General features: G+C 42.2%; 1 protein-coding gene across 6 annotated transcripts in view; it reads right to left on the bottom strand.

Moving 5' to 3' along the window:
• Window positions 1-954: 954 nt before the first annotated feature.
• Window positions 955-12,232, bottom strand: part of ZNF462 (zinc finger protein 462) — a 90,063-nt gene continuing 78,785 nt past the window's right edge. For all 6 annotated transcript variants that reach the window (XM_032095116.1, XM_032095117.1, XM_032095120.1 and 3 more), the window contains 3 exons: window positions 9,779-9,911; window positions 4,907-5,021; window positions 955-3,942 (listed from right to left, as the gene is read on the bottom strand). In XM_032095116.1, the coding sequence (XP_031951007.1) occupies window positions 3,741-3,942; window positions 4,907-5,021; window positions 9,779-9,911 (450 nt within the window). In that variant the 3' untranslated portion in view covers window positions 955-3,740. The remainder of the gene's footprint in view (window positions 3,943-4,906; window positions 5,022-9,778; window positions 9,912-12,232) is intronic.

Genomic DNA, 12,232 nt, shown 5'->3' on the forward strand with positions numbered 1-12,232 from the left:
TGCAGGTAGGCTCTGGGCTAGAACACATTGCGTGCAAATTACTTGTAGGCCATCCTGAACAAATGTTGCCAGAGATCACTGGAAAAAGGTAGTGTCTGACAGCCCAGAATGCATCATTCCTCCCCTTCCCCTGTAAACATAGGTTAAGGAAATAAGCACTGTAACAGGGAGATAGAATATTTCTCTGCTTTTTGACTTCTAGGGAAAAAAGCACACACAGCTACGAGGCGATCAAAGGTTTCATGCTGTTTCACAGCACACACATTCCTTTAAGATCCAACTCCAGTAACAACCAGAAAGCTGCTTAAACCGGGAACAGGGTCTGATTAAAGCACAACCAGATAAAAAAAAAATCTTCTGGCATCTTCTGAACATGCACTCAAAAATCTGTATTTAGCAAAGGAAGATTCCGTGACGACACCACGAGCATCACTTTAGGTTTCTGGAGGATGAGGAAAGCCTCCAGCTCCAGATTTCTGGGTGTATATTCAGCTCCAGTTAAGCACAGCCCCAGTGCTGGATCCAGCAGGTCATCAGATACTGGGGAATACAATACTGCAGCAGCTCATGACGAGGCTGAGTTGGTAATCCAAATACCAGCCTGTCTCCATCTGTTTTGATCTTCTGATACAGCCTGCAAAATTCCCTCATTTCTATGTTTGGGTTCAGGAGGAGTCAGCAGAGCTTGGCAGCATGCCCCTGACCTCTAATGGATGTTGGCTGGGGCATAGTTGAAGCATTCTTGGGGGATGTTGTAGACCAAGACCTGCGTGAGCTAGGGAAAGTCACTCCCCATAACCTGCCAATGAAAAATTCCCTGTGAAACACTGGGGGAAAGGGTGCAGGAGGGAAAAAAGAGCACTTTGCTCCCCTTAAAGAGCTGCCAAAGCCAGTCCAGTTGTAGGGACCCATCTCCAGAGCAAGCCAATAAAAAAACACACACAGACAAGCACGCACTCTTAAAAAGTTTTTATTAATTTTCATTGTTTTTTTTTTTTAAAAAAAACAAACCCGTCAGTGCAACAGTTCAGTATCCCCTTCCTATCCCCCATCAGTAAGCAGTAATTTTAAAATCAGGAAATACCGAGTGCTGAAGCCAATGGGTTAGCATTTTGCTATTATTTCCTTCTGTCAAACTCTGAAAAAGTCCTCTGTATAAATTAAACAATGAAAAAAATGTTATTTTCAATTCTATGTCATTACAGTCAACAGAATCATAATAATGCACCTAAAATGTGTGTCCACAATATATCAGGTATACATTTTTGGGAAAAGAAAAAAAAGGAAAAAAAATATGACATTCTAAGTTGTTAAAAGGATAATGGTCCCATATTTTTTTTATTACAGGTTAGCAAAACAAAATCCAATGGATTACAATATTTACATGTTATTTGAAAAATTAAGTAGTGATAAAAGCATGTCACAATCATTGTTTCTTTTTTTTTTTTTTTTTTTTTTTTTTTCCTTTTTCGTTTTTGGTAACCATTACAAACACCCAATCCAGGTATGGAACTGTTTAAATATATTTGAAATTAGGCCAATTAAAAAACAAATACACAAATAAAGACACAAAATGTGTATTTATACTTCTCCCTCCAATGTGTTTTTTCTATGATGTTCCCTCCCTATATAAAAAAAAAAACCAAACCAAAAAAAAACCAAAAAAAAAAAACCCAACAGAAAAATTGAAAGAATCCCCTTAACACACAATTGATGAATCCCCAAAAGCAAAACACCATGCTTCTCAAGTAGCACTTATTCCACAAATGCAACATTTTTGCCATCATTTTTAAGTGAAGCTCTCCAGGACACAATTTCCTGGAGAGCTTCCTATTTTCCCCCCTCCCCCTCCCCCAGATCCCCCCCAAAAAACAAAAAAAACAAACAAAGACACATGCATTTCTAAAACTAGGTTTCAGTCAAGTACTTTCTACTTTTTGGAAAGAAACTTTTTTTTTCAGTTTTTTTTTGTTTTTATCGTTTTTCCTTTTTTTTTTTTTTTTTTAAAATTCTTTTTTTTTTTTCTCTTATTTTTGTTCACAATCAGAACATACCATGGGCACCAGATCCTGTATTGGCCACTCAGGCAAAATCCCCAAATTGAGTTTAAATAGGCTTCATCGCCAAGGAGTAGTGCAGGATCAGCCACTTAAGGTATGCAGGTTTCTATCCATTCTACACTGCTCCCCCCATGCTAAAAAGCTAAGGAGGAGGGGAAAAAAACTCAGCAACTCCATCCACTGGATTAGAGTAAAAGTAGTTCTCCAGGCTCAATGTCGTGTGTAACCAACTCACCTCCGCTTGCAAAAAGATGTGTTAACAGACACCCCTCCCTCCCACCACACCTAAACAAAAAAACAAAACAAAACAAAACAAAACAAAAAAAAAAGAAGAAAACACTCACAAACCACAGACGGAATTAAAAAAAAAAAAGGGGAAAAAAACCAAAAAACAAAGGCAGCCAATCTCAACGAAAAGTTACTGGTGTGAGACTGATCGATGTTAATATGACAAGCAACAGAATGGTTATGAGGACCCATGTGTTTGGCCCATGAGCTGCATAGCTGTGCTGTAAGTTTGGTTCTTAAGGTATTTTTTTTTTTAAAGTTAAAACTTCTTTGTTATCTCCATATGTTTAAAATTAACGAGGACGACGACGACGACAACAGCAACAACGAAAAAGGTTCTATTCACAAGATCTAGTCTCCTTTCCCTGTCCCCCACTCAAAAAGAAATACTCATTTTTACATGAGAAACTTAATTGTGCTGTATTTGTAACACCTCAGGCTGATAGAAAATAAAACGTGTGGCAAACAAAACTGCACAATCAGTCACATGAAATCTACCAAATACTAAAATTATAACTGAATACTAACAAACAGCTTACCTGGAATAAAGGATGACAATTCACAAACAGTTATCTAGGAATTAAAGTATTTCTCTCTTTTTTTTGTTTTTTTTTTTTACTAAAATAATTAAAAAAATCACAGTATTTTAAGAAATAAAACCCACACTGGGATTTTAAGCACAATTTGTTTTTTTTTCCTTTCTTTAAAACTTTTTTCTTCTTCTTCCTCCATTCACCACCTTGCCCAGCAGTCTCTCTACATTTAACCACAACAACAACAGGTAGTACTGACAAATGCAGAGATCTCCCTTGGTTAATTCTGAGGTACTAGGAAACAGGTGACTGTTTTTTAAGCAAAGCAGTTTCTGTTTTGTTTTTTTTGTTTTCCTTTTTTTTTTTTCTCCTTTTTTTTTTTTCCTCTTTTTATCTTTTTTTTTTTTTTTTTTCTTTTCTAAAGCAGTTGCGTTCAGTCTGGAAAAGCGTTATGTATTAAAACTAGAAAAACGCACACAAACTTGTGCGTTGAAAAGTTGTCCCCCCACCACTTCTTCCACGCTCACGACGCTTCCACTCATAAAACAATCGAAGTCTCTCCACTGCAAAGCACGATGTGTAATGTAGGAAAAACACGGGGAGTTGCTTCATTAGTCCAAGATGAATATAACTTCCCATTGTCAGATCCAGGAGGAAAAAGATGCAGTGACGTAATGGAACCACTTATTCCATCACTTAAATAACTTTTAATATACACACACTCACACAGGTACCAGTGCTTTGAAAATAGATCATTCAGTCCTAAAAGCAGCTTTATCTCTTCCTTCTGCCCGCCCCACCCCACCCCGCCCCTCTCATCACCGTTCAAGTACGTCGATTAGAACCACACACCAAATGCTTATTCACTTTTGGCCTCCGGGTTGTCTAGGAGAGGTTTGTCAGCAGCCATGATGCTGACCGCTGTTTCTCCGGCGTGGGAGTAGTCCACCACCATGGTCTCGATGCCTTCCTTCTCTTCTGGCAGCGTGCTGGCGGTGTCCTCCACATCCTCCTTGGGCTGGCTGTCCTCGCCGCTCCTGTGCTTGCTCTCGTTCAGCGCCCTGCGGTGAAAAACAGGAACGGTCGGTCGGGCACAGGGTACAGCAAAGCCATGCCCGTCACATGAGGGACAGGAGCGGATCACTTTCCAAAAGAGCAGCCACACCATGCCACAGGCTCAAAAGGAGAGGCAGACGAATGAATGTGCTGGTTGGACCCATGACATTCAAGCCCTGAAATCGAATCTTTGTTTGTTCTGCGCTGGGACAAACTTGGGATCAGAGGGAAGAACTCAAATTGTGACACTTGAAGTTTATTCCCATCTCCCTGGCCTCTTGTAAACAAGACTTAGGAGACACCAAACAAAAGAACAGGAAAGGAGTACTTTTCCCAACAAATTAATAAAATCCCATAAAACTTTTCATAGGTTGCAGCATTTCAAGTACTTATATTCAGACTTATATTCTCTTAAGGGTAAGAGAAGTTATTGTTTCTCATCCCATCGCAGTTAACCCACAATATTGTACTCAAATGCTTCCCAGATGTCCGCAACCTTGAAAGAAATCCGCTCTTTGAAGATACTCTGGCTATAAAGGAGATCTCTGCTACCAATGAGATCTTCATCAAAAGAAGGAAACAGACTGTTCCAGAGATGCCTGTGATGCATATCACACCACAGTGTGCAAACTGCCACAGAGAGGAAAAATTATTTTAAAAATCAACAGTACACTTAGGGAAAGTGTATGCCAAGTGAATGCCAAGAGGCATTCACCTAGAGACAATCTTTAAGTTTTAGAATCACAGTTAAACCCTACGGTTTATAGCCAGCCTGGTCAGCAGAGTTAAGAAGAATGAATGGGTGAACATGCAGAGACATCTGATGACAGTATCCACAGATTTAGGTCTACACAGAACTGTGTTTGCATTCATCGTGGCTTTTTGGGAGGGGAGATCTGGGGTGAGGGGAATATACAGAGTTCTACTGACACCCCTGGCTGTTTGGCAAGGGAACACAGAGCAACTTACATGCCGTGTCTCAGCACGTGCCGCTCCCACTCAGAGCCCTCTGTAAATGATCGGCCGCAGAACTCGCACGGGAAGCGTTTCTCTGGAGCGCTGCTGTCAGGAAACATCATGGGATCTGGAAAAGGACAGCACAGCCCATGAACTCGGAAATGCCAGGGCAAGAAGGGACCACTGTGATCCTCCTCTGATCCCCTCTGCTGCACCTCTCATTCCAGAGAAGCAAAAGGACTTTCCTGTCAAGTAACTGGGAAAATGCAACTCCTGCAAAAGAAAAGTGACGCTGCAAGTGACAAACCCCATCCTAGGTCTTAAAGCATCTCTGCAAGCAGGGGCAACAAGTTACTACTCCCTGTTCTTGTATTTCAACAAATGAAGAGACTGTGGAATTTGAATTCTAAATCAAAACTGTAAAGTCTAGGACTGAAGTGGCCTGAAAGCAAAATCGAAAAACCCACTCAAGTCCATCTACAGTTTTGGAACCGGTAGTACAAATTTTAGGAAACACATGGATTTGGTATATTTAACATGTGATTCTTGTAATAAATCATGAAGTCTCATGGATTAAGTCCTCCATCTTAACTACATAGGTGTTTCATCGCATCCTAATCTTTTATACAAAGTGCTTGGGGCCTCATTTGCAGAAGTGTAAAGCACCTCGTAAAATGAGTGAAGTCACTGGCAGCTCAGGGAGTGACATTCCTGAAAGCCAAGCTCCATGTGAACACAGCCTGCTCCGACAAAAGATGAAACATTTTCTCACAAATTAAGATGATCACCGCACAAGCCATTAAAAATAATTGCACGAACTATCTCACTTGATTCTTTTGCTGGAAATGAGACAGCACCATCTGCTCAGAGCATTAATTCCTTAGCAGGGATTATCTTAAGCAAGAAATCAACAGAATGTCTTTCTGACTCCTCCTGAACTACATAATAAAAGGGATTTTGCTTAATTTTGGTTCTGATCTCTGCTCACTTGATTTCTTCTCTCAGACTTACTCTGCTCGGGATCAGTCTATGAACTCAAAATTGCTCACACATTCCCTGTTATTCATACCTAAGTCCTGCAAATGCATTTTTGTGACACATTTCTCACTAGTTAACCTTTACCTCAATTTTATATGGAATGGTTCTTGACATAATTTTTTGCCTCTTCCCATGAAAGGAAAAAATAAAAATCCACTTTGCATTTCTTATTGTTGGGGACTTATTTGTTATGTGGTTAAATATCATAAAGCTGCTGTGTCAGGGGGAACACCAGAATACAAGCAAATGCCATTAGCTCCGTTTACATCTGGATTTTTAACACCTTAAGCATGGCACAAATGCATAAACACACTGCAACACAGACTAGTCATGAGAGGGGGATTAATATTTTTGATATTTAAATCAGTTTTAGAGGCAAATGCTGCTGATGTTCTGTATAAGAATATACCTATGGTAATAGCACACAACAGGGTGTTTATTCTGGGCCTCTGCAGAGAGGAGATGTGAAACACAGAGACTGTTTTTGCCTAAACAGGGAGGAGCTGGGGTTGTGCAGCCTGGAGAAGAGGAATCTCTGGGGAGACCTTTCAGTTCTTAAGGGAGGCTTATGAGAAAGACAGAGAAACACTTTTCACCAGAGAGCAGTGACAGAGAAAAGAGCAACAGTTTTAAACTGAGAGTAGGATAAGACTGGACACAAGGAAGAAAATTTTTAAGATGAGAGTGTTGAGACAGTTGCAGAGGGTGCCCAGAGAAGCTGTGGCTGCCCCATCACTAGAAATGTCTAAAGCCAGGTTGGACGGGCCTTGGAGCAGCCTGGGACTGTGGAAGGTGTCCCTGCCCATGGCAGGGAGTGGAACAGGATGAGCTTTAAAGGGCCCTTCCAACCCAAGGCAGTCCACGATTTGCACCTGCAACCCCCATTAAGTTTAGCAAGTGTTACTCCAGTAAATTCACCACCTCTTCAGACAACACTATCCTGCTCATCCTACTTCTCAGTAACTTTTGCTTCTAGGGATGTGAATTTGGGCTGGTTCCCTGGAGGAGTATCAGCAGCTGCTCTTCTCTGGGTCCTGCAGAGGAGAAGTACCAGACTGCACACATGCCTGACTTCTCTGTGGTTTTGCTGTGTCACACATACAAGCACTCACAGACATTTAATTTTTGCCTGTTACAGAAAAACACCTCTCGATCTGCTAAGACCAACACATAAAGATCAGTAAGAACCTGTCTGAGACAGAGTTCCTACCTGGGAGAGCTGTACTTTGCATGGTCTATGCCAGACACTTCATTTCTCCCCACACATCTCCTTTTATGCTACATCCTTTACCACAAGCAAATGACTGCCCTCCTTTCCCATCCAAGACTGCAGGTCAGCTCTGCTGCCCAGCTCTGTCTGTCCACATGGACAATGGCCTTTCTTTGGACCAACAGCCCACTTGGAGAAGCCACAATCTCTTATTTGCACCTTCAGTACTGCGCAGAGGAGCTCAAGTCAAAGTGGTGAATCTAGGGAAGAAATCCTGATTCTCCCAAAGTCACACACCTCGGACAGGTACTTGGAGCACACAGAGGCACTCTCAGCAAATCCCACTTTCTGCTAACACCACAAAGGCTAGAATTGTCATATGCACCCCACTAGCACCCAGGATTACACAGTTTGATGTATTTGAAAGCTGTGACAGCATTAGCCACTGTGACAGGCTCTGTCTGAAACCACAGGTCTGGTCCTTTGCTAAGAGGACAAACCATTTCTGTGCCAGAAGTATCTTCTGAAAATGCCTAGGAAGATGCCAGCATGCAACTGAGCATCCACCCATGTCTTCAGTTCCTGTCTCATTGGGATATTTCTCAAAAATCTTGCACCTTAGAGTGGCAATTCACACAACTTGTCTAGAAAAATGCAATCAATACAGCTGGATCTTTTCTAATATCCTTATTGCAGTAGGCATAAGTGTTTTCCGCATTTTCTACCTATTTTAGTATCATCTATTACAAATGGTTAAGAGATTAAAAAGGAGGAAAAAAAAATAACAACAGTGAGACATTAACCCTACAGGCCAGAGAGGAAAGAAATGCTGCAAAACAAACTTGAAACCTTGCCTGATTTTTTTAGGCTGGTCATCCAAACAAGCATGCAGAAATAATTTTAGCCAGTCATGGATTGAAGAAAACAGAGACACAGGTGAAAAAAAAAAGGACAGAATCATTAAAACACTGCCTTGCTTAACTCTGAAACATGAAGACAACACATCCATTAACCCTTGCAAATGTAAAACTCCAGCATAGAAGGTGACGGTTTTACACTTTCACAGTGTAACCTAAAGCCAGTTTAAACAATGAACTTCACCTTGGGCTGCCCCCCCTGCCCGTGGCACATTTGCAGGGATTTGTAAGGCTTGGCAGAGAGCACTTTCCTCTCCTTGGTCTGGGTACCACAGCCTCCAAGGTCACCTCAGCACCTGTGCCTGTGTGTAACGCTAAGGTAATCCTCACCAGGACAGCTTGACTCCTCACCCCCTGCTAGCTGTGGGTCTACACAGGACATTAATCAGCCTGCTGCATCTGCAGCTGTGGTGAGCTGGTGCTTCAGTCAAACCACAACACCATTTTTGTTCCAGCCACCAAGCTCTGAGGGTTGAAGCTGTCCCTGAGCAGACACAACCAAGCAGGTTCCCAAACAGCTGCTAATGCTGAACTCTGAAATGCATATGGAATTGAAACCCCTTTAGGTCCTCCTCCACTGGCTTCCATTCTCATTTAAGTAAAAGCCATCACTACCCACTCTTGAAGTGCTGCTGATAAGCAGAAACTGAATTTATGCTGCAGGGACACTAAATTAAACCCAGGATGCTGGGGTCTTGCTGTTAAAAGGCAAGAGGCATGATCTGAACCCCCCTAGTTCTGGAAACTACCTGTAATCCCAGAAATAGGAATTTTTGAATGCCTGAAAACATGTACAGAGACATGTTTCTTTTTGTGAAAAGCCCTTGAGTGAGTTTGAAAGCTAAAAAATCAGGAGGAAGAAGGTAAAAATGGTGGAAGTACAGAGAACTTGGCTAACTGCAGTTGTCAGCATCAAGAATTGGGTGACCTGTTGTACAAACCACAAAGGGACTAAAGACATTAGAGAGCTGTTGCATTTGAATGCTGAATTGTTGCACCAGACAAAACACAGTTACACCAGATATTGAAATAACTTGGCTTTCATGGGAGAAGGTTGTTGGAAAAGAAACCCTTCATTTAATTAACTGAGAACTTACTTTTTCCCTGCTGATCTAACTTCAACCAAACCAAAAGCATATGGCCCAGCCTTGTTGAAGTTAGTGGGACTATTCTTAGATACAAACCATGGCACATATTTAAATATAAGATGGTACAGACAGGTGGGGTAGGGATGTACTGTGGCTCTGGAGCTGCCAGCTGCAGCAGCTGCAAACAGGACTGACTATCTGACAAAGAATGCTGGCCAGAGAGTAAATAACAGCCCACAGAGTAGCCTACATCCCTCACTTGGACAACGCCAAGTGAAAGCTGGGTACTGGTTACTGAAACACAAAATCTGACAGGCCACTAAAATACACTTCCATAGTTTTTCCAAGCCCTTATAGATGTTATCTGAACAGGCAGATTAGTCACAGATGCTATCTGTGCTTTCTCATAGCATGTATTCTCTTAACAGAAACAAGGAGGATTAGAAACACAAGATTCCCACAGGAGCTGTGTCTTCAGGAAAGCCACATTCTGCTTCTGCTGCCATGCCTGCTGCAGACTTTGTGCTGTCCACTCAACAGCTGACCTCGCACAGTTAGACTGCTGAGGCATGTTGCAGTGCCTAAAAAAACCCAATGAAAACCCCCCAACACATCAAAGAGCAGCACTGACCTCTCTCTTCAGCCTTGGGGCTTAACTCTTCTTCTTTTTCTTCTTCATCACTGCTAGAGCTCTCTGTTTTCCCTTTCATTTGTTCCAACTGGTCCAAGTTAACCCGTCCAACCAGCTCAAAATTACGACTCACCTTTGAAAGAAACACTTCTGTTAGCACCCAGCACAATCACCAACCAACCAGAGACGTGGCCACATATGCAGAACAAAACCAAGCACACCCCAAAGCCTGCTCAGGTCGAGGTGACATGCAGCCCCCATAAACAAATTAACACTCATTTATTTCCAGTGACAGCGATCCTTCTACTGCTGTTTATTCGGCATTCCTAATTTCTGGTTTCTGGAAATTAATGAGATTCGGCAAACCCCCTTCATTTCTCCATCCAGTAAATGTGAAACATCAAGTCGTATCCTCATTTTTATGCCATTATTCAACCACTGTGATCAAACACTGCTACCACAGATCCACGCTGAAGGGAAACTCTCTGTGACTGGTTCATTCAGCTTTATTCATGAAAGGATGGTTCTTTTTCTCACTAAGCACACGGCTGCTGTGTGCCACATACACTCTCACTCATTAATAACAGATTAATTTTCATTACGCCGGGCTGCAAAGTGCTTTGCAAACTGATACACAGACTATAATGGGAACACTTCACCCAGCAGACAAATTCAGCTAACCCTGGGGTGAAATGCACCAGCTACTTAACAGCTCACAGCAGCAGTATGAAAGGAGCAGCTCAGGGCACAGGAGTCAGGAACTCCACCACATCCAACAGGAACAGTGGAGCAGCAGCCCAGATTTACAGTGGAGGCGGAGAGCGTGGAGCATGACCAGGACACTGAGGCTAATACTTGCTGGATGACAAACGCCCTCTGAGCTCATTGATCACTGCTGGGAAGTGTTTTGGATTCATCTTTCATGCAGAGAGACAGCCCTCCAGCAGCACAGGCACTGAGCCACGGAGGCAGAGGGGATGGAGACAGAGTGGTGAGTGCAGTACAACATGTCCTGCAAGATGCTGAATGAAATATCAACACCCACTGACTGTTTTTTACCCCTCTGTGGGAAAGGAAATGGGAATGATCCCGAGGAGGATGTGAAGTAGACTGCAGTGTACATCCAAATAACAAAGTATCCTGAATGCAGAGGTGTGAGGATTCCTAGTACTGGGTACAGACAGTTGTGATGAGGTTCTCTAACTCAGCACATAACCCACAACAAATTTAAACAAACAAGACCACACGAAAGGCACTTGATTTAACTCAGCTCATACAAAGAAATTCTTTTTAAGGTGCGATAGACAACCTGTGTAGTAGCTGAGCCCAGAACTTAAGACACAAATTGGAGAGGTATAACTTCCAACGAAAAAAGGGGAAAGGATGCCCTAAACTCCCCAGCACCACCACTGCAAGTCCAGACTGGAAGGGAGAGCTAAGTTAAGGGAATAATCTTCCCAGCCTGATGCACTGTGTCAAAAAGAACCAAGCAAAAGGTCCTCCTGCATATACCAGACATCTTGCTGTGATGACCAGGAGGTGTGGAACTCCTTCTGCACCATTTGAATTGCAGAAGACTCTCCAGAAGTAAAAAAAGATGGCAGAGGAGCATAGCAGCCCAGCATAAATTAACAAAGTTTGGTTTTGTAAGATGGACAAATATTTTTTAAGCATAAAAAGTGGGAGGTTTTTTCTGGGACTTCTGCTGCTAATACCTTCCCTATAAATATACTTGGCTTTAAGGAAAAGTCATTCAGTCAATGAAGTTTTAGTGAGGACCTTGGGCAGCTCAGCTCCAACAGGTGAAGGCATATAGCTGCCTCCCCTGGAAACTGCCAAGGAAGCACGCTAGGAAATATTCCAAAACACATCCCAGTTCTAGAACTTAAACGGTTTCTCAGCTACAGAAATTCAAAGCTAGCAGTCTGTGGAAAGCCTTTAATGACTTCTCAAAGACTGGACCTGGTATGCACTCAGGTAATCCACAAAAACTCCAAAGCAGTCTTAACTTAGGACCTGGTTAGATTTGCTGTTTATCTTTCCCTTGTTAAATGTAAAGCGGGATGTATAGCCCTCTTTGTTAATAAAATATGCATGGCATGTCACGCTGCTGAAGTTACCAGAGCAATCCTGTGCTTGGAATCTCTTGCCTTTTTACAGGGGCTGAATCACACTGCCTTGGTATTGTTCCACGACCCTTTTCCCACCCCCTTTTAAATAAGCCCAGCATGCACAAGGAGCCTTTTACAGATAATCACACTCTGCATGCAGCAGTTTGCCAATTCTGATCAATCTGAACAGCTTCAGAAATGATTATTTTTCAGTTTCTGAAGAAAAAAGAAAATAAGTAAGAGAAAAATGAGGAAGGGAAGTGCAACATGGGATTAGTTTCCAGATTTGGGGAGGTAAAAAACCCCCAATGCCAAATTGGCTACTAAGACATGCAAGTAAACT

The sequence above is a fragment of the Corvus moneduloides genome, chromosome Z, assembly GCF_009650955.1.
Source record: "Corvus moneduloides isolate bCorMon1 chromosome Z, bCorMon1.pri, whole genome shotgun sequence".
Classification (NCBI taxonomy): Eukaryota; Metazoa; Chordata; class Aves; order Passeriformes; family Corvidae; genus Corvus; species Corvus moneduloides.